The sequence below is a fragment of the Pungitius pungitius genome, chromosome 13, assembly GCF_949316345.1.
Source record: "Pungitius pungitius chromosome 13, fPunPun2.1, whole genome shotgun sequence".
NCBI classification, from domain to species: Eukaryota; Metazoa; Chordata; class Actinopteri; order Perciformes; family Gasterosteidae; genus Pungitius; species Pungitius pungitius.
The window spans coordinates 193611-216274 of record NC_084912.1 but is presented as its reverse complement, the minus strand read 5'-3'; the positions used below and the strand labels follow the sequence as shown (position 1 = coordinate 216274).

Sequence of the window (22664 nt, the reverse complement as noted above, 5' to 3'; positions counted from 1 at the left end):
ATTGTGGTGGAGAGGTTTGACCTATGACCCTGAGGGCTGTGTTGTCGGGAGCTTTGTGCTAAGTGGTCTCAGGCGAGGGGCCACCCTAAGATCCAAAAAGACCCTTTGAAAGAGTGGGAGAGGAAAGGAGCTACCGGACAGCGAGCGTAGCCCGAAGGAGTGACGCGGCATCACATGACTCTAACCCCCATGGGCTCACCACCTGTAGGGGGAACCGATGGGGTCGGGTGCACTGCAGTGACAGAGGGGGTCACAGAACAGACCTGGACAGCTTGTGCGAGAGGTGGATATCAGTTGGATCTGGTGGGGGCTTAACTACACACAGGGGATGGACTCTATTCTACTCTGGAGTGGCCCATGGTGTGAGGCGCCAGGCGGGGCGATACTCACTGGAGGTCACCCCGTGGACCTTCGGGTGGTGGGGGGGGGGGAACTCTGACTGTGTACATACAGTGTGTACTAGCAGTGTGTACATACAGTGTGTATTTGCAGTGTGTATTTGCAGTGTGTACTGACGTGAAGCTGGATGCCTGGTTGATCAGGACGCTGTAATCTTCAGGCAGTTGGATCAGTCGGTTTGACTCTCTGGGGAAACTGACAATGCTGCCGCCCCCCCCCTGCAGTTTCTGTCTCACAGCTGGATGACAACACCACCTGCAGCACACACACACACACACACACACACACACACACACACACACACACACACACACACACACACTATATGTCTTCAGGGGGAAGTTGACCTCAATCTCAAAGTACACAACAATATATAGAATGTGCTACTGTTTCTTTGGTGTTACCTGTGTGTACATGTTACACATGTTACCTGTGAGTACACGTTACCTGTGTGTACATGTTACCTGTGTGTACACGTTACCTGTGTGTACACGTTACCTGTGTGTACATGTTACCTGTGGATGAACGGCTCCAGCAGTGTCTGTTGGGTGTGGTGGAGCTGCAGCAGGTTGGAGGGCAGATTGAGGAAGCTGCACAGCGCCTCCCACTGACTTGGACCTGCAACTACCACACACACAGTTTGTTTAATATAATAATAATACCATTAATTAATGAACTGAACATCAAAACCATTTTCTTAATTTCAGATTAAATTTAAAAGGATGTTTTCACATGTATCAACACTTCACACATAGAAGCTGTGTGTGTTGTTACCCAGCAGGTCAGCAGGTGGCGTTGTAGAGTTCAAGTAGTGGAAGAAAAGGGCGGCGGCTCGGAGGAACGGCAGGAAGCCGACTTTAAGACAACGAAAGAGCTGCCAGCCAGAGGTCACCTCAGGTAACACACTGACACACACACACACACACACACACACATTTATTGACCATTTGGGCTTCTTTTTACTTTAATTGAGGATTTATTTCAATTTGTCATGCTTATTTAATGAATCACTTTTGTTCCTCTGTATCAGAGCGGGTTCTATTGATCAATATCAGCTGATCAAGTGTGTGTGTGAGTGTGTGTGTGAGAGAGAGTCTACTGACCTGCCCAGGTGTTTCCTCAGCGTGTTGTAGAGACGGCTGGTAAGCTCCTCCTCCTCTGATCCGCTGCTGTCCTGATCCATACTCACCTCTTCTGCAGACAGGTGAGACCCACACAGGTAAATGGTAGATGCACTACTACTACACCACTTCATGGACTGATAACACCTGCCCATCAGTAACTAGCAGTAGGGTCAGTAGTAGCAGTCACAGCTACTGAGCAGAGCCTGGGATTGAACCACCAACCCTCTGATTGGTGGACACCGTGCTCTCCACAGACAGGTGAGACCAGAAGAAGTGTGTTTAAGTGTGTGCGCGCAAGAGGCAGCCACCTGTGGTGGAGGTGAGCAGGATTTGAACCAGGTGAGCCACAGTGACCAGGTGAAGTAGGTGGAGGTGGGAGGAGTCTACGGCTCTCTGTCCTGATTGGTCCAGACAGTGAACTGAGCTGTATGACATCACACTGTAGACCTGCAGATTACATACACTTCATATAAATGTGACGCTTTCTTCTCACGACCTGACTTTAGAGACATAAATCCAATATGAATAAGATATAAACCGGATTTCACTTCATTATGAAGTGATGAAACTCACCAGTAGGTGAAACATGTCAATGTCGAGGATTGATGGAGTGTTTTCCTCCTCAGAGTCTGGAAGCAGGGCTAAACACAACACACACACACACACACACACACAATGCAAACATGTGCAACTGTATAATGGTCTGTTGTGTGTGTTATAAATGAGTACATGTGTGTCTGTTGTGCGCCCTACCTGCTAGCAACCTCATGAAGTGGGTCTGAACTGTTGTTGGTGGAGCTGCAGTCCAACAGGCCCAACTGAATCTGGTGAGCGCACTTAAGCAATCATCCTTTAACACACAGAGCAGATACTGTTATGATGTATCTGAACAGGTCAAAATGATCTTACTCCTTCAACACACCATTTTGCTTTGGATGTTGCTTTATTCAAACCTCAACAAAACTCTGTAATTGATTTTTTCCTACTTAAACAGCTCCGCCCCTCAGCCCCTGCTGACCAATTAAAGAGACCCTTCACTCTTTCTTACCTGTCGGCAAGGTAAACCTCCAAACAAAGGCTTGTCCTCATCCATCAGGAGGCGCTCTGCAAAGAAATGCACCGTCAGGACCTCTGACCTCCCAGGTGTTTCCGTGGCCCTCCCAGGTGTGTGTGTGTGTGTGTGTGTGTGTGTGTGTGTGTGTGTGTGTGTGTGTGTGTACCTATGCTCTGGATTGTGTAGGCGCAGGTGGACCAGCTCAGCACCGGGACCCTCTGGTCCTGCTCGTTAGGGTTCACCTTCAGTCCCACCTTGTAGGTCGACATCCCGAAGGTTGTGATCATCTCCCTGATGCTGCTGGAAAACGGGTTCCTAAAAGAGAGTGATCTCATCACCTGCTGACATCATCCAGGTGTGCTCTGCTTCCTAGGACCCCCCTTCCCCCCTCTCTGAATCCCCATCTGATAGTGGTTCTATCTGACCTTGGAGGAGGGTGGTCATGTTTTGCTCAGCTCAGCAGGGACCAGGCAGATATTTTTAATTCTATCACATAGAATGTGTCTTCTAACCAATTCGTAGCAGCAAATTACTGTCAGCAGAACCTCCTCCTCCTCCTCCAACCAAGGTTGTGAAAAAGTGTTACATCATGTGCACAGACTGGAAGCCCTCTGAAGCTAATTAGCGATTTTGGACTATAGAAAATAAAATGAATTGAGTATTCATACAGGAGTCGTCCTCCACACCAGCTCTCTCCTGCATCTCTGTCAACGAGCTCGTGGACCACTTTAATTCCAAAGTAGAAAATGTTAATTTACATGATTGGGCGTATTAATATTGCGAAGATGAATATTCTTCCTAAATTGCTTTACCTTTTTCAAACCATCCCACTCGCTCCTCCTAATGTCTTTACTAAAAGGAACCAGCTTTTTGTTAATTACATTTGGAACAATTGGCCTGTTATACTTAAAAGGCCCCGACCTTCAGGGTTACTAACGGTGCCACTCAATGCTGGACTGTCCGTCCTATATCACTACCTCTACTCAGCAAACATAGTCCTTCTGAAGCAACACTACAAAGCCGTCATGAGGTTTGAAGTCATCCCGATACAACGTTACGACAGGTACCACCCGGGTTTTAAGGTACGGGTCAGACAAAGGCCTCGGACCTGAAGGATTATGAAACCCACACTCTTAAGTTTTAATGAGAGCAGGTAAAAGCTCAGCATAGCTACAAAGCATCTTCAGATAAGAAGCTTCCTAACAATCTCCCCGTCTAAATTCTTTAGGGAAGATAGTTCCAAGCCATTATGGATCAGCTGGTCTGATCTCAAAGTTTTATCAGACGCTCATAGCTGCAGCAAATAACCCTCAGATGACAAGATGGTGTTCAGACCCTGGGTCTGCAGGTTAAGTTCAAACGTCTCCAGTATAAATGGGTGATGACAACATACATCCCTCCAGAGTTACTGTTTCACACTAATTGTACTGATAACAATAGCAGAAAAAGATGGTCATTGGATCGAGGGCCTCGCCTCGAGAAACCTACATATATTGCTCAGGGAATTATAACGCTTCTTTAAAGATGTGTAAACAACTACAGACCGGTATCCCTCCTTCCCTTCCTGTCCAAAACAATTGAACGAGCCATCTTCAACCAACTCTCCTCCTACCTCCATAGTAACAACCTCCTAGACCCCCACCAGTCAGGCTTCAAGGCGGGCGATTCCACAGAGACTGCTCTCCTCGCTGTCACGGAACAACTCCACGCTGCTAGAGCCGCCTCTCTCTCCTCTGTCCTCATCCTTCTGGACCTTTCTGCAGGATTCGACACAGTAAACCACCAGATCCTTATCCCCGCCCTTCAGGAACTTGGTGTCACAGGATCCGCGCTGTCTCTTCTCTCATCCTACCTTGATGGTCGCACCTACCGGGTAACTTGGGGAGGATCAGTGTCGGAACCTTGTCCTCTTACAACTGGAGTTCCTCAGGGCTCCGTCCTGGGTCCCCTCCTCTTCTCAATTTACACCAACTCTCTTGGCTCCGTCATTCGCTCGCACGGTTTTTCCTATCACAGCTATGCCGACGACACCCAACTAATTCTCTCCTTCCCCGACTCGGACACTCAGGTGGCGGCACGGATCTCTGCATGTCTGACTGACATCTCCCAGTGGATGTCCGCTCATCGCCTGAAGATCAACCCCGACAAGACCGAACTACTTTTCTTCCCTGGAAAAACCTCGCCCACCCAGGACCTGACCGTTAACTTCGGCGACTCCGTGTTAACGCCCACTCAGAGTGCCAGGAACCTCGGCGTGACACTTGACTCCAACTCTCCCTGACTGCCAACATCGCAGCAACGACACGATCCTGTAGATACACGCTCTACAACATCAGGAGAATACGACCCCTTCTCACTCAGAAGGCGGCACAGGTACTGATTCAGGCTCTTGTCATCTCGCGCCTTGACTACTGCAACTCTCTGCTGGCAGGTCTCCCAGGTACCGCCATTCGACCACTGCAGCTCATCCAGAATGAGTGAAACCCTACACCCCAACCCGCACACTCCGATCTGCATCTGTCAAGCGGCTTGTTCCTCCCTCACTGAGAGAAAAGCACTCGACGAGATCACGACTCTTTGCTGTCCTGGCTCAGAGATGGTGGAACGAGCTCTCTGATGACATCAGGACTGCAGAGAGCCTCTACATCTTCCGTCGAAAACTCAAGACACACCTTTTTAGACTCTACCTTGACTAAAACACTAGCAAACCGTAGCACTAACAAATGATAGCACTTAAATTGTACTTATAATGGCACTTTTTGTAACTGCTTATTTGATGAAAAATGTACTTTCTTGTTACTTGTTCTTCTGAGTTTGTATGTGGAAATGCACTTATTGTACGTCGCTTTGGATAAAAGCGTCAGCTAAATGACATGTAATGTAATGTAATGTGGAGCTCAGGGGAGGGAGAACCAGGAGGGAGAATATGTTGTTGTAAGTTTAGGGAGCATTCTAGTTCTGTATAATACAAGTATCTGTGCTAATCAGCCAGACAGCCATTTCTTGTCTCTGCTGAGGAAATGTCAGTAAGGCCACTGATATCTATATTTTAAATATTTGCCCATATGTACTTTATGATGGGCCTTTTTTGTTGTTGTTTGTGTAATGTGGAGAAAACAATACAAACATTTATTTTAAAATAAAAATGTTATTGAAGACATTGCACCCACTAGTGAAAATTGTCTCAGGTAAGCAAAGATCTCCTTGAAGAAACACCACGCTGCAGATAACCAAATCCCCCGCGTCCTCATCTCTGTGGGCATCAACCCCACGACGCTGCTGGATCGGATCAGAGAGATCCTGATATGGATCGGATCAGAGATCCTGATATGGATCGGATCAGAGATCCTGATATGGATCGGATCAGAGAGATCCTGATATGGATCGGATGATGGAAACGTGGCGACATTCAGAGAGGCGACGCTGAAACAACAGAAGGACTTAAACTAACAAACAAAAACACATCTTCTCACACGCTGCTCCCATTGATCACGTAGACTGTGTCTCCCCATGGTTCCCTACTTCATGGGGGGGGCACCGCTGTTAAAATGATGGGGAAACACTGGCAGAATCTAAATATTGCAAACAACCTGTTTTCTTCAGGCTTTATGAACAAATACAGAATCCCTTAGTGTTCCTTTCTAAAGCCTCGCATTAAGACACTTTATTTAAGACGCTGCGCTACTTGCAGCTCGCTGTGTTGATTCTCAATAGAATTAGAAAAAAACATGTAGGGCCGACCCGTGGTCATGAAGACGCTCGGTTAACGTTACATGGACTTTGCATGAGGAGGAGGAGACGGGTTCATGTCGCTGAATGAGATCAACCTGTACAGCGACCTCCGACCTCGGCGTCCTGAAAAAGATCCTTCACCACTTTACGCACCCGGCGTCACTCTGATTTGTGTCATCTGATAAACCAATAAGGTGTCTGGATGGTAAATGTTTACACTTCTCATCCAACCACAAACAAATTCACTCAATCCGGATGGAGCGATTTATCTGGATAAGATTTTTGTGTGTTTTTGAACGATTACAAGCCGGAAAACGAGCCCAAATGAAATAGGAGCAACAAAGTGTGTTATCATAGTTATGCGGATGACTCATAAATCTACTTAACTATATCACCAGTACAAGGGCTGGGTTAATGCATTGAACAAATCAACATCTGGATGTGTCTAATTCCATGTATGTCTGACATATTATGGCAATAAACGATTCCTGATTCCTAAACTCTCTTCAATTAAACAAAGATGAAAGAACTGTTTTTGTTAAGAAGGATGAACGATGGAAAGTCAGCGCAGAGCTTCAATCACTGACGTTAAAAACTACAAACCAAGCTAGACATCAAGGATTCGGACCTCAACCTGCACAGCCATATCAACACTGTTAAAGATGTGCCTTCTATCACCTAAAGCTGGGATCCCAACCCTTTGTTGCCTCACGAATATGTCAAGAGGGATGAGCGCACATAATTAGGAGAGAATCTGATTCTCGAACACAGTTTATGTCTCAACTAGATTTGGAAGAACTTGTCCATGCATTTATCTCCAGTAGACTCCACTACGAGTCACTAAATCAGAATTGGAAGCAAAACAAGCAGAGGAATTCCTCCACTAAGGGGGGGGGGGGGGCGTTATGCTAAGCTGGAAGAGTCACTACTTCAACATGCTCCACCCAGTGCAATTCTGCATCCAAGATGATCAAATGTGTGTAGTTTCTTGTTTAAAAGAACATTAACATTTAAACAACACTGGTTACGGATGACTCATACTTTTAAAAGGACCCATTGTGTTACCATTTAACCCATTTCAAGTTGATCTGGTTTCTTGAGGTCTTAATGAAATGTCTGTAACATACTTTGGTCAAAATACCACAAGGATCATTTAAAACAGAAACCCTCTTTACCCTCAGCCCTCCACAGTTTTGAGAGCCTGGTCCTTTAATGCTAGTGAAGCAAGACGTTCAAGAACCGTCACACATCACAAGAGCTGTTTTGGGGTCAGTAGACATGATGCCGGACACCCAAATTAACGTGTAGAAGCACAAAGAAAGTGGAATTTCCATAATATGTCCCCTTTAAGATCGAGTCTTTAGAGGAAAAACAACAGCATTCATTAATTGCCAATAATTAAGATTATTAATTTGAAATTGTGTGATTAATTAGTTCATTTTTCTATTGCCCTATTCATTTTAAATCATTATGTGGCTTACTAATACTAATACATCATTTCTGCCGTATGCATTGAATATATTGTAGGACTTTTGCGTTGCTCATTCTGTACACATGACAGAACTTTTTTTTGGGGTTATACAAAATAAAAAGAATCTAGCAGATGTATGATGGTAATCCAAACTCACTGTGGAATGAAGTCCACTCTGAATCCATCAGAAACAGCAGGCTCCGCCCCCTCTGCTACACCTGGAATAGACACACGGGCCACTAAACACGTAACCAAATCATAGATTTAGAAGAAAAAAATGTCAAACACAGACATATTGAGAGGCTATGACTGCGCCTTCTGAATCAGGGTCACCCCAAAAGAAGGTGTGGCGAACAAATCTATCCCATATCTATTTATTCCTTTTGTGGTGCGGCCTGGAACCAAATAGCCCGGCAGTTGCTCTAGATGAATCTCAGGGGACTGACCATTAGACAGCTTCCTGTGGGCGAAGTGGAGCGCTGCTATCTGGTGATTGGTTGTTTTAAGCCACGCCTCCAGACTGGGATGATCAAGCCTGGAAGAAAGAAATCGAGTTGACATAAAGTGTTCAGGTGGGTTTACCTGTAGTCAGGTTTGTGTACTTGTGTTTTGCTGTGTTTGTACCCGAGGTCAAGTGGGTGTTACTATAAGTGTGTGTGTGTACCTGTGGTCAGGTGAGTGTGTGTGTGGCAGCAGAGGGATCACAGTGTTGCTCAGACACTCGCACAGAGGACACAGGAACTCTCCGTTCTCCACATCGTAGCTGGTGTGACCTCGAAGACGCTGCTGACGTCTCTGCTCTTTCAACTGTACCGCCTCAAAGTACCTGAGACACACACACACACACACACCAGTGATCAGTGATCAGTGTATGAATGGGGTTGTATCCTTATGGTTGAAACACACTACATGTCAGTTCTTTGTGAAATCTCGGTCTATACATGAAAAAGTGAATAAATGTAGTATTTACACTAACAATGAGAAATAGTGTTTCAATTAGGCCCCTTATAATTATCCACAAGGGATGACCATTGTACCGGTTTAAAACTATACTGCATACTGAGCCTGAAACAATACCTTTTTATTTTTAAAATGAACAAACAATATATGAACTGTTAAAAGTTTACAGTATTACAGTATACTTGTAGTGTCTACACGGTAGTGTATGTATTAGATAATTGGAATTTTGAATAGTTTTTGATTTATACTCATTGTGTAGTAACTGAAAATAAGTAACAGATTGAAACGCATTTATTATCTTTGCTGCCTTAAATAATGACGAAACGAGAAGAATGAAACGATCTGCTTTCATTCTTGTGAGGAAATGACGTCACTTGTTGGCAGCTCAATGCGGCTTAATGACTCTTCCATGTTAAATGGCCTCCACATTACACATTACCTGTTCTGCTGGTCCCGGGCACTTTTGCATATGTAACCAACCACGGTTAAATCTACACTTCTGGCACCGTGCATGATCCCTGAGCTGCTGCTGCTTTTATCGCCACCAAACTTTGCAGTTGAGGTGCGTTCACACAACCACGGTGCAAATTATAATTATATTTTGAGCGCATTATCATGCTTTTAAAAGCATATGAATTATTTCAAACTCATCCTAAATGAACAACATGAACATAACAAATTTCCATGACTTTTCCAAAAGTTTTCAATTGGAAATAACCATTTTAAAATTCCATGACTTTTGAGAAATTTCCAGGTTTTCCACGCCCGTCTTTGTCCACTAAGACGGGACAATTCACACACACATACAAACACACAGAAAAACACAAAAAGCACTTTTTGTTGTTAGTAGGGTTGGGTATCGTTTGAATTTGAGCGATTCCGATTCCGATACAGATTCCTTGTTTCGATTCCGGTTCCCAGCGATTCTCGATTCCGATTCTTTTAAGAGGCAGGGTCAAAAAAGTTTAAGTTTAAGATATTTTAAATGAGCTAGCTAACCAAGGGTCTTTCTGAAGGAAATAGTCTGACTTTCTCCATCAATGTTAATTCTATGAACTTTTTATTAACTTTACTATGAATTTCTAACAGGGCTGTTTTCAACTACAATATGAATATCAAACTATGAACTTGAATTTTGTATAAACATTATAAATAACAGGGGTACACTTTCCTCCAGAGAGCTTTATTTTTGAAACCTCACAAAAACACATTTACACGTGAGTGTGTGATGCTGCAGGTACTTAAACGTTACCTTGCTCCCACTGATGGACGAACCCTTGGAATCAGAGGAGGAGGCAGCGCGTCAAACACGGGGCACACGGAGGGGAGGGGGGGGCGCGCAACTCTCCCAACCTCAAATCAGGGACACTTTCGCTGACGGAGGGGTGCTAGCGGTCGGGGGGGGGGGGGCTGCTGGCGGTCGACGCGGGGAGTGCTAGTACAATCTTTTTTTCTTTCTTTGCAGCGCCAGCCTCACTGCTCATTTTAACAGAGAGGACCGCTCCGCTCGGGCCACCCCGCACCACCGCGCGCACACTGGTCTGACGCGTCACAAATTCACAACAACCGGGAGTTTTTTGCCGTGTTTTCGGTTTGTTTCGATAAGTGTAACCACACTTTGGACCGCCGACGCACGCTACACATGTTCGATCGCGCTGTTACGCCAACACTTCCGGTGGACGCTTCTTCGTTGGTGTTCAGCGGTTTCTATTTCCGGTCGGCGCCGGCGGACTGAGAATCGAAACTAGGAATCGAATTTTAAACTTTTGAACGATACCGGGTAAATCGCAAAGCTAGTTTCGATTCCATTCGATTCTCGATTCTCGATACCCAACCCTAGTTGTTAGATTATATCACGTTTCCTGTGTGTAGTGACTCACCTCTGCCAGCAGGTGGCGTGCATGATGTGTCCACAGCTGGCCGTGTGGATGCCCAAGGACAGGTCAGGGTGCATGAACACAGGGTCGTCACGTTCTGAAAAATACATTCATGCAGCCGTCAAACAACATTGATTAACACCGATTGGCCTCCCTCCAACGATGTCATAGTTAGGCCCCGCCTACCTGGGTCAGGAAGGTTATGACGGCGGTTTTTAGACAAAACCGTAGACCTCTGGATGAAGGCCGCTAGCACCATGGCTCTACCTTGACCTCTAACCTCCTGCTCCTCTTGGCAGAGGATACATGTCACAAGCTGACGGTGCTCGGCTCCGCCCACTCTCCTGGGACCAACGCAAACCTGAGAAACACAGGTGGATTCTGAACTGGGAGGACTGGGGGGGGGAAGAGAAAGAAAGACATTATTTGCACAACCTTAATTCTTCTTAACCTGTGTGTCAGGCATCCATAAGTGTACGCAGGCGTACCTGCTCTCTGCCGCAGCAGCAGACGTAGATGCCTCCAGCTCCTCCAGACTCTGCTGGAAAAGCTCTTTGTTCTCATTGATGAAATGTTTCTGCATCTCAGACATCTGAGCCATGATCTTCTCCCTCCTGAGACGAGCCATCTCCGCCTTCCTCTTCCTCTCCGCCTTGTCCTTGTCTCTCACCGTCTGCAGAGAGACATCATCATCATCTCCACCATCATCTTCACCATCCCCACTAATCAATAACTTTGACAGCTTGAGAGAAGGGAGTTGGTGGTCTTACCTCCTCTGGTCCTTGGTCCTGGCTAATGTTGACGGTGAAGGTGGATGATGTTTGTTCTCTCATCCTTTTGATGTTTGCAACCATCTGATCACACAAACAAACATTCAGATACCACATTTCTCTCAAAGAGTGTTAGTGTCCATCACTAGAAACACTGTGTCCATCACCACCAGAGATATGTCCATCACTAGAAACACTGTGTCCTTCACCACCAGAGATATGTCCATCACTAGAAACACTGTGTCCATCACCACCAGAGATATGTCCATCACTAGAAACACTGTGTCCTTCACCACCAGAGATATGTCCATCACTAGAAACACTGTGTCCTTCACCACCAGAGATATGTCCATCACTAGAAACACTGTGTCCATCACCACCAGAGATATGTCCATCACTAGAAACACTGTGTCCTTCACCACCAGAGATATGTCCATCACTAGAAACACTGTGTCCTTCACCACCAGAGATATGTCCATCACTAGAAACATTATGTCCATCACCACCAGAGATATGTCCATCACTAGAAACACTGTGTCCTTCACCACCAGAGATATGTCCATCACTAGAAACACTGTGTCCATCACCACCAGAGATATGTCCATCACTAGAAACACTGTGTCCATCACCACCAGAGATATGTCCATCACTAGAAACATTATGTCCATCACCACCAGAGATATGTCCATCACTAGAAACACTGTGTCCTTCACCACCAGAGATATGTCCATCACTAGAAACACTGTGTCCATCACCACCAGAGATATGTCCATCACTAGAAACACTGTGTCCTTCACCACCAGAGATATGTCCATCACTAGAAACACTGTGTCCATCACCACCAGAGATATGTCCATCACTAGAAACATTATGTCCATCACCACCAGAGATATGTCCATCACTAGAAACACTGTGTCCATCACCACCAGATTTATACACACATGTCCCATGTAAATATTTTAGATGTATAATATCATTCATCAGCACCTCAATTCAAGTGACAACAGAGTGACATCCGCACTCACCTTAAGGATCCAGGTGATCATGTCCTTGTGAACCTCCAGATGAGGAGCGTTTTGCAGACTTTCCAACAGAGCCAGGACACTTCCTGAAGTATTGGGAGCTTCACCGGGACCTGGGCGCAAACACACATACACGTAGACACACACAGACACACACCTTATTACTTTTGTCACCATGCAGACTGGATGAGATAAAGGAAAGAGCATGTAGCTGGTTGTCATGGAACCTGGGCCCATGAACAGACTTGTGGGTCTGGATATTAAACCTGTTTATGAGTCTGAATACTGACACGAGGGACACCACAATGTGCACTAACGTGTGATCTTGCAAGTGTAGTTAAAGGTGACGTCAAGTTCTCTGCTGCTGCACTCCAACTGCTGCTGTTCCTCCAGAAGAGCCACACCCACCAGATGAAGCACCTGTACACAGTACACACACACACAGGCAGCAGAGATTGGACACACCACCCAGCGTATTTACATAGGAATTGAGGACAGTACACCGCGTATGTGTCTCACCCTCTGCAGCATGGACTCGGTCCAGCACCCCCCACTGGGCTCCACAGCCCACTGCAGCACGGCGCCCTCAACAGCCAGCAGCACGTCACACTGAAGCAGGTTCACCAGGCTGCCGAACAGAGGACATAGAGGAGGTGGGGATGGGGGGGGGAGGGCTGAGCACACACACACATACACACATTATCACCAAGAAATGTAACTATGACCAACCTAACCAGACAGGTGTGTTTACCTGTGTCCTCTCTGTTCTGTCTCCTTAGCTTCCTCTGAGCCTCCTCAGCCTGCAACACGCACCATATTGTTACCATGACATCACACACTGTCACCATGACATCACACAATCCTGTGTACCTTGGATTGGTCGGCTCTGCTGTAGTGATGGAAGTACAGGTTGAAGTGTTTGTTCCACTCAGGACGTAGTTCATAGAGACCTCGACCTGTCACACCTGGTTTCCTGTTAACACAGTAGAAATATGTCCCAATATAGATCTCATACAGATATTTAGAGTTTTAGGGTCAGATTTATTAGAGTTATAGGATTAATAGAGATCTACAGATGGACTATATATCTAATAAGATATCTATATAGATGTTTACTATTTACTCCAGATTCACGTGTTAGGAGGGCAGATATTTAAGGTGGACTGATGGTTGTTGAGTGAGTCAATATTTAAGGTGGACTGATGACTGTGAGGTAGATTTTGGTTTAATGTGGTGTTGGAGGAAACTGACTTGAATGAAGCCACACTGTCAATGACTCTTTCCAGTCCCGTCTCCTTGTTCCCCTGAAGAGGAAAAAACACACACATGTTCATACAGCAAAGTGTACAGTGGACATACAACCGATACCAACGGGTAATTAGGACAGGTACACAGAAGCACAGTTAAGCAGACCGACAGGTGGGTGCCTCACATTCTCTGGGAGAGCCTTCACAAGCTCGCTGTGAGCCATCGGTCTGATTGACAGCTGGTGGATGATTTCTCTTCTGACCTCATCAAAGGGCTCCACCTGGCCGACACCTGACACGTAACGCTCACCTGTACCACACACGAGTCATCTGATGTATTACATCTATAGAGGAACATGAAGGTCTGACGCACATCTCATCACAAAGTAGCAATCTAGCTCATCTGTTGTACTATATTATTATTATTTTTGACATTTAAATGCATACAAGTTACATTGATCATTGATATGGATTTAAAGCAAACTCACAGACAACCATGATGATGAGGTGAAGCATCTCCTCGATCAGAGTGTTGTTCTGCTGGACCACATCCTGTCGCAGACAGTAAAGTCAGTACTGACCTAGTTAACCTCTCTGTATCTCTACTTACACTCGTTCATAGTCTGTACTGACCTAGTTAACCTCTCTGTATCTCTACTTACACTCGTTCATAGTCAGTACTGACCTAGTTAACCTCTGTGTATCTCTACTTACACTCGTTCATAGTCAGTACTGACCTAGTTAACCTCTGTGTATCTCTACTTACACTCGTTCATAGTCAGTACTGACCTAGTTAACCTCTCTGTATCTCTACTTACACCCGTTCATAGTCAGTACTGACCTAGTTAACCTCTCTGTATCTCTACTTACACTCGTTCATAGTCAGTACTGACCTAGTTAACCTCTCTGTATCTCTACTTACACTCGTTCATAGTCAGTTCTGACCTAGTTAACCTCTCTGTATCTCTACTTACACTCGTTCCTTGTCAGTACTGACCTAGTTAACCTCTCTGTATCTCTACTTACACTCGTTCATAGTCAGTACTGACCTAGTTAACCTCTGTGTATCTCTACTTACACTCGTTCATAGTCAGTACTGACCTAGTTAACCTCTCTGTATCTCTACTTACACTCGTTCAGTCAGTACTGACCTAGTTAACCTCTCTGTATCTCTACTTACACTCGTTCATAGTCAGTACTGACCTAGTTAACCTCTCTGTATCTCTACTTACACTCGTTCCTAGTCAGTACTGACCTTGTTAACCTCTCTGTATCTCTACTTACACTCGTTCATAGTCAGTACTGACCTAGTTAACCTCTCTGTATCTCTACTTACACTCGTTCATAGTCAGTACTGACCTTGTTAACCTCTCTGTATCTCTACTTACACTCGTTCATAGTCAGTACTGACCTTGTTAACCTCTCTGTATCTCTTCCTGCTGTCCGTGGAGCTGAAGATGTGAAAGAGTTCAAATCGGCTGAGAAGAATCATCAGGAAGTGGTTAGGATCCATCATGGAGGCTCCAGCCTGTCAGGGACCAGAAACAGGAAAGAACTTAGCGACCACCACAAAATGGACAAAAACAAACTAACAAAGAGAGTGTAAATGTGTCTGTTACTCCAAGAAGAGAAAAGGGTTTCCACCTGCAGCATCACAATGTCCTTGTCAAACATCTCCACTCTGCACTTGACGTTGTGGTAATAATAAATCTGAAAGACACAGTTTTCACCTCAATTCATGAATTATGTAGAGCAGAGCTGAGAGAACATATTACATTATAACTGAATTCTGAATATTTTCAATGAAAAAGATCAATTCACTAGTTTCGTTTCAACAGTACCTGTCAAATGTTTGGACGAACACTTTTCAAACTTGACTTGTACTGTATTATAAAATCTTTTGTAATTATTACTATTTGTACCATTGTTTCTGTATGTTGTGTTCTGACCGATTCACACCTGAAGTGTGAAAAAAAAGTTACATTCTGCTTTTATTAATATGTGTAATAATGTCTCTATCAATGTCCTGCATTACATACATTACCATACTACATATATGGTTCTTGTTCTTCTGGGGTCAATGGTGGAAAGTCCCTTTAGATAAAAGCGTCAGCTAAATGACATATAATGTAATTTGACATTATCCATCCTTTGATTCTCTCAGAGGTTTCCTATGTTTCCTCCAGTACTGATGTGAGGGTCAAAGGTCAGAGGAAACTGTGTGTAAAGACTGTAAAACCCTTTTAAGAAAATCCTTATTTTGTTTAATAATACATATCATGGATTTGTGTTCTGGGTTGTTAACTCAGCATTCAGCCCGTATCGACTCACTTGGTTGATCAGGGAAAAGCCGTTCCTCCTCCACATCCCAGCATGCACCTGGGCACAAAGGACCAGACAGCGGAGGGGCAGTTCGATCAAGAGGGGGGGGCTGAGATCCCCCTGAAGACACACAAGCACATGGATAATTGAGACCAGTGAATACTTTAGACACACATTGTCATGAGTTCAAACATGTGTCTAACCCTTTGACTGGCACTGTATATATTAGCTTTAATTATTGACAACACAAGAAGCTTTCAATAACATCAATTAAAAAATGATGAGAACAAGGCTAGGCAGATTTATTTGTACAGCACATTTCAAAAAACAAGGCAATTCAAAGTGCTTCACATAAAACCATTAAAAACATCCAAACATAAAGCAAGGAGATTTTAGTCTACTAACCCTCCTGGTCAGAATAAGGTCAGCAAATAGGTTTGTAGTTTAAGAAAAAAATCACAAGCTTTCCATATTGTGTATGTGAACATATATACTTACACATAAATACATATGTATATATACACACATACATACTAGTGCTGTCAAACAATTTAAATATCTAATCGCAATTAATTGCATTTATGTCGTAGTTAACTCAAAATGTATCACAATTAATCGCACAGTAAATGTCCCTTTATTTTTTCCATATTTCGTTTTCATTTAATGCTCTTATCAACATGGAAAAGTGGATTGGATTCCTTTATGCAAATGTTATTAAATTAAATGTTATTTACTGAAAAAAACAGTGTGGTACAAAATAAATTGATAAAGTAGTGCAGTTATACCAGGGCTTAATATTCAACTAAGCAGTCAGGCCTTATTTCAGAAACAATGAAGTGTAACAGTGAGGTTACCAATAAAAGGTGAGCTACTACTTCTTTGCTTTGAGCAGCTCCTCAAACAGACAAACCTGTTTACACACAACAGTGTATGTTGTCCCCCCCCCCCCCCCAAAAAAAGTGTTAATCTTGCGGTAAAACCATCAACGTTAAAATGGGTTTCCATTAATAATAATTTGATAATAATGCGTTGAACTGACAGCACTAATATTTATAGATATATATTAGATATGTTTATATATGTGTTACTGACCAGAGGAAGCAGTTCAGGGAAACGCGACGCAACTTCTGTCCTGCTGAGAAGAACATGAAGACCTGAGAACAAAGACATGTGTACAGCGTCTTGTTACATTGTGGGGCACAGTGTGTGTTACAGTGTGTGTTACAGTCAGGGCCGGGTCTAGGCAGGGGCAAGAGGGGGCCTGGCCCCCTCAAATAAATGTTGTGCCCCCTCAAACTAAATCTACTAAGCACATAAACTAAGCACAATGCCCCCTCAAGATTTGTGGCTGCCCCCTCATACATGCCTGTCTAGACCCGGCCCTGGTTACAGTGTGTGTTACAGTGTGTGTCAGTGTGTGTTACAGTGTGTGTCAGTGTGTGTTACAGTGTGTGTTACAGTGTGTGTTACAGTGTGTGTGTCAGTGTGTGTACCTGCGAGCAGTCTGCAGACAGGAAGGTGTATGGATACCTTGTCCTGAGACACCTGGTACCGGAAGGTATCCACACAGTGACCGGCCAGACTCAAGCTGATTGGCTGCTCGCCGTCTGGAAGGCCACTGTGACACTGACTGAGCGCACCCAGGCACTTCCTGTATGCCTCAATCAGCACTCGCTCCTAAAAGGCAAATAGTTATATGTAAGCTGCTGTATTAATCATGTACTATACTATGTAGTGTATGCTATCTGTTCTACTTGTAAGACCTTGTAGACATATATATGTATGGCAGTATGCAGTATATGTAGAACTATGAAGTAGAAGCACAGTCTCACATCAGTGGAGCACCACTCTTGGATCATGGAGATGATGTGAGTCAGTTTCATTTGCAGAGTGAATGCTGCCTCCCACTCAGGCTCCATCTCTATGTGCTGCCCCACCTGTCTCACCACAGGGTCCATACCCTGACACAGACAGACGGTTTAAGAGGGAAGCAAAGAGAGACAGACAGGTTCACAAGGACGGAGAGGTTCAGACAGACAGTTCTTGGTTACCTGCATACACTTGAGCAGCTCCAGAAAAGCATCTAGGCCTTCCAGAAACTTCAGTCTGAGCTGTTCGCTCCACTCAGAGGGATGACTGATGAGAACGTACCTGTCGACACACAAGTGAACTGATGTGTAAGTTAAGAGGGAACAGCTGTGTGAACTGGTTTATGACTGGTGTAGTACTGGTATACAACTGGACTTTAACATCCAGACAGAGAAGTCTTGTGATCTGCTGCTCTTCTTTCTACTCAGTACTTATTGTAAGTCGCTTTGGATAAATGACATGTAATGTAAAGTACTCTCCCTCCTACTCACAAAGCGGGTAACCACCGTGACTACATTTTCACCACAAAACCGCTCTACAAAGTAACTCCACTCCACGTCTCCCCCTGGTGGTCTCTTACTGTCCAGCTACCGTGCCACATCACCTGACTCTGTAACTGTCCTTGGTCACATTCGCTCCCTCTCTGGCCCGCTCTGTCCTATCAACCCTCCCTTCAACGGACTCCTTCTCTCTCATGCATCTTAACTCTACTTCCCCCCGTCTGGATTCCATCTGTCCTGTGACATCACAACAGGTCCTCCAGTTGTCCCCGGCCCCGTGGTGGACTCAGTGAGAGCCACTATGCGAGCAGCAGAAAGGAATGACGTGATGACGGCTCGCTTATCAATCTCTTCTTTCTCCAGTGAAAAGCTCATTGTACCAAACAGAAATCAATCCTCATTCTCTAACCCCCGAGAACTCTGCTCCATCTTGTCAAGCCTCCTTGACCTCCCAGGCTCCTCCTCCCTCCACCTTCTACGAGACACTATTTTACAAAAGAGATTATAGTCCTCCCCCTGTAAATACATTTCATCCTCTTCACTTTGCTCCTTCACCCCCTTGTCTCCTTGGTAACCTCTGCCCCCCAAACCACCTGCCCCCTTGATACGGATCCTGTCTCACTAACCCCCCCATAGACTACCAGTCTATTGCTCCTGACCTTCTTCCTTTTCTCTCAAATCTTATCAACTCCCTGTCAACTGGCTGTTTACCTCATGGTACGTTCACACCAGGTGTGGGGACGCAAATCTGCGACTGAGCAGCGCGTTTCTGGGCAATTTGGGGCGAAGTCGTGTGAAATGACCAGACGTGAAAGTGTAAATATCATCATTCATCTTTGGCGACGAAACGGCGTGACGCTGCAGCGTGATAGCCTATCAGCACCAAGATGTCCCCATCGTCACTGACGATATGGTATATGAACTGGTATAGTATGTGGTATATTCATGGTACACTAACTGGTATATAAACTGGTATAGTATGTGGTATATTCATGGTACACTAACTGGTATATGAACTGGTATAGTATGTGGTATATTCATGGTACACTAACTGGTATATAAACTGGTATAGTATGTGGTATATTCATGGTACACTAACTGGTATATGAACTGGTATAGTATGTGGTATATTTATGGTACACTAACTGGTATATAAACTGGTATAGTATGTGGTATATTTATGGTACACTAACTGGTATATAAACTGGTATAGTATGTGGTATATTCATGGTACACTAACTGGTATATAAACTAGTATAGTATGTGGTATATTCATGGTACACTAACTGGTATATAAACTGGTATAGTATGTGGTATATTTATGGTACACTAACTGGTATATAAACTGGTATAGTATGTGGTATATTCATGGTACACTAACTGGTATATAAACTAGTATAGTATGTGGTATATTCATGGTACACTAACTGGTATATGAACTGGTATAGTATGTGGTATATTCATGGTACACTAACTGGTATATAAACTAGTATAGTATGTGGTATATTCATGGTACACTAACTGGTATATAAACTGGTATAGTATGTGGTATATTCATGGTACACTAACTGGTATATGAACTGGTATAGTATGTGGTATATTCATGGTACACTAACTGGTATATGAACTGGTATAGTATGTGGTATATTCATGGTACACTAACTGGTATATAAACTGGTATAGTATGTGGTATATTCATGGTACACTAACTGGTATATGAACTGGTATAGTATGTGGTATATTTATGGTACACTAACTGGTATATAAACTGGTATAGTATGTGGTATATTTATGGTACACTAACTGGTATATAAACTGGTATAGTATGTGGTATATTCATGGTACACTAACTGGTATATAAACTAGTATAGTATGTGGTATATTCATGGTACACTAACTGGTATATAAACTGGTATAGTATGTGGTATATTTATGGTACACTAACTGGTATATAAACTGGTATAGTATGTGGTATATTCATGGTACACTAACTGGTATATAAACTAGTATAGTATGTGGTATATTCATGGTACACTAACTGGTATATGAACTGGTATAGTATGTGGTATATTCATGGTACACTAACTGGTATATAAACTAGTATAGTATGTGGTATATTCATGGTACACTAACTGGTATATAAACTGGTATAGTATGTGGTATATTCATGGTACACTAACTGGTATATGAACTGGTATAGTATGTGGTATATTCATGGTACACTAACTGGTATATGAACTGGTATAGTATGTGGTATATTTATGGTACACTAACTGGTATATAAACTGGTATAGTATGTGGTATATTTATGGTACACTAACTGGTATATAAACTGGTATAGTATGTGGTATATTTATGGTACACTAACTGGTATATAAACTGGTATAGTATGTGGTATATTTATGGTACACTAACTGGTATATGAACTGGTATAGTATGTGGTATATTCATGGTACACTAACTGGTATATGAACTGGTATAGTATGTGGTATATTCATGGTACACTAACTGGTATATGAACTGGTATAGTATGTGGTATATTTATGGTACACTAACTGGTATATAAACTGGTATAGTATGTGGTATATTTATGGTACACTAACTGGTATATAAACTGGTATAGTATGTGGTATATTTATGGTACACTAACTGGTATATAAACTGGTATAGTATGTGGTATATTTATGGTACACTAACTGGTATAGAGTAATTGGGGATTAACTGGTCCTAACTTGAGGTCTCCGATGAGGCTCTGGACTCGTCCGAACTTGAAGGCCTGCTGGGCGGTGTAGCGGTCAAACTGGAAGCGTCCCTGCAGGTCTCGGTGACGGAGGTGATCCACAAAGGTCCTGATGATGGTGGTCATCAGGTTCTCCTCTACCATCAGCATCCGGGCCTGCAACACACACACCAGCAGGAGGGGAGACAGGCAGAGGCAGAGAGACAGGTGTGTGGTAGAGCAGGAGTAGTACTCACCATGGTTGGGACGGTGAAGAGCTGAACAGACAATGACGTCACTGACACCACTCGCTCGTGGTCGTCCTCCATAAAATCTGTCTGAAGGCGTCTGTAGTTCTGGAGGGAGACATTTCACCTCCAAGTCAGAGGGTCTCTCTCTCTCTCTCTCTCTCTCTCTCTCTCTCTCTCTCTCTCTCTCTCTCTCTCTCTCTCTCTCTCTCTCTCTCTCTCTCTCTCTCTCTCTCTCTCTCTCTCTCTCTCTCTCTCTCTCTCTCTCTCTCTCTCTCTCTCTCTCTCTCTCTCTCTCTCTCTCTCTCTCTCTCTCTCTCTCTCTCTCTCTCGTTACCTTGGCAAACTGGATGGCAAAGACCTTCTTGTATTTGAAGTCCATGAGGAGGCTGTTCATCAGCAGCTGGTGGTAGATGTTCCTCGCTCCTAGAGACACATATTACACATATATCACTTTTATTTATTACATCTTGCATATCATATATCGTATAGGCATTTGTGGTATAAAAGTATTATATTTGTGGTATATTCGTTGACTATTGAAGGTGTATATTTAGTAAATACGTAGTGTTTGCATAGTATAAGCATATGTATGCAAGTAGCATATAGATGTATAGTATATGTGTGTGTGTGTATGGCATGCATATGTGTAGTATATATGTAGTATAAGCATATGTATATGAAAAGTATATGTGTATGCATTGTTTATACATTTATATATGCGATGTACGTTATAGTTGTATGTGTGGTATACGCAAATGTCTATGACCAGAATAGAATAAGCCTATACTATACTTATATAGTACTATATAGTAATACTTGTACTCAGTACTCACCTTTCCACATTTTGGAGTCATTGAGCATCAGTTTGTCCACCAGAGACGAATACTCTCCTTCTGGACCTTTCTGCAGGCCGACCTCACACAGAATCCTCCTCAGGCCGTCTGAAACGCAGCAAGGGCACACTTCATCACACACGCACAGTGAAGGATTATGGGTAATGAGCGGCAAACTTACCAGAGTACTGTATAATCTGCCCCAACCAGCTGAGGGCCCTCAGTGCAAAACACTGGTGAGCAACAACAGATGAGTGCATCACCTCCACCCTGAGAGGCTTGGACTGACGGCTGGTGTTCCTCTATGGGGGCGGGGGGGAAGCGAGGGAGGAGACTTTACTGCATTTCCATAAAGTGTATTCACCTCCTCAGTCAGTGATGAGACACTCACCACTATAACAGACTTGGCTTGGTCACAGAACTGGAAGTCTCCATAGCGAACTGACTTCCTGCCCTGTGGAGAGAACACACACACACACGCACACGCACACGCACACACACACACACACACACA

At 43.9% G+C, this 22664-nt stretch overlaps 1 protein-coding gene across 5 annotated transcripts in view; it reads right to left on the bottom strand.

Annotated features, from left to right (window-relative positions):
• ubr2 (ubiquitin protein ligase E3 component n-recognin 2) overlaps window positions 1-22664 on the bottom strand; it is a 30729-nt gene that overhangs the window by 3305 nt on the left and 4760 nt on the right. Inside the window, exons 7-43 of one of the 5 annotated variants that reach the window (XM_037465425.2) lie at window positions 22542-22604; window positions 22332-22452; window positions 22151-22258; window positions 21652-21740; window positions 21324-21422; window positions 21080-21243; window positions 18030-18129; window positions 17811-17939; window positions 17472-17655; window positions 17071-17132; window positions 15988-16098; window positions 15301-15366; window positions 15068-15184; window positions 14145-14208; window positions 13842-13966; window positions 13661-13713; window positions 13280-13382; window positions 13161-13209; window positions 12929-13083; window positions 12727-12829; window positions 12413-12522; window positions 11388-11471; window positions 11106-11290; window positions 10804-11012; window positions 10621-10714; window positions 8445-8606; window positions 8227-8315; window positions 7938-7998; window positions 2744-2892; window positions 2572-2627; window positions 2277-2373; window positions 2097-2164; window positions 1832-1970; window positions 1503-1593; window positions 1174-1304; window positions 915-1023; window positions 517-654 (exon numbers count right to left, since the gene is read on the bottom strand). In XM_037465425.2, coding sequence (XP_037321322.1) covers window positions 517-654; window positions 915-1023; window positions 1174-1304; window positions 1503-1593; window positions 1832-1970; window positions 2097-2164; window positions 2277-2373; window positions 2572-2627; window positions 2744-2892; window positions 7938-7998; window positions 8227-8315; window positions 8445-8606; window positions 10621-10714; window positions 10804-11012; window positions 11106-11290; window positions 11388-11471; window positions 12413-12522; window positions 12727-12829; window positions 12929-13083; window positions 13161-13209; window positions 13280-13382; window positions 13661-13713; window positions 13842-13966; window positions 14145-14208; window positions 15068-15184; window positions 15301-15366; window positions 15988-16098; window positions 17071-17132; window positions 17472-17655; window positions 17811-17939; window positions 18030-18129; window positions 21080-21243; window positions 21324-21422; window positions 21652-21740; window positions 22151-22258; window positions 22332-22452; window positions 22542-22604 — 4037 coding nt within the window. Of the gene's footprint in view, window positions 1-516; window positions 655-914; window positions 1024-1173; window positions 1305-1502; window positions 1594-1831; window positions 1971-2096; window positions 2165-2276; window positions 2374-2571; window positions 2628-2743; window positions 2893-7937; window positions 7999-8226; window positions 8316-8444; window positions 8607-10620; window positions 10715-10803; window positions 11013-11105; window positions 11291-11387; window positions 11472-12412; window positions 12523-12726; window positions 12830-12928; window positions 13084-13160; window positions 13210-13279; window positions 13383-13660; window positions 13714-13841; window positions 13967-14144; window positions 14209-15067; window positions 15185-15300; window positions 15367-15987; window positions 16099-17070; window positions 17133-17471; window positions 17656-17810; window positions 17940-18029; window positions 18130-21079; window positions 21244-21323; window positions 21423-21651; window positions 21741-22150; window positions 22259-22331; window positions 22453-22541; window positions 22605-22664 lie in introns of those variants that run through there. The other 4 variants (XM_037465427.2, XR_005119929.2, XM_037465428.2 and 1 more) reach the window with 4 other exon arrangements.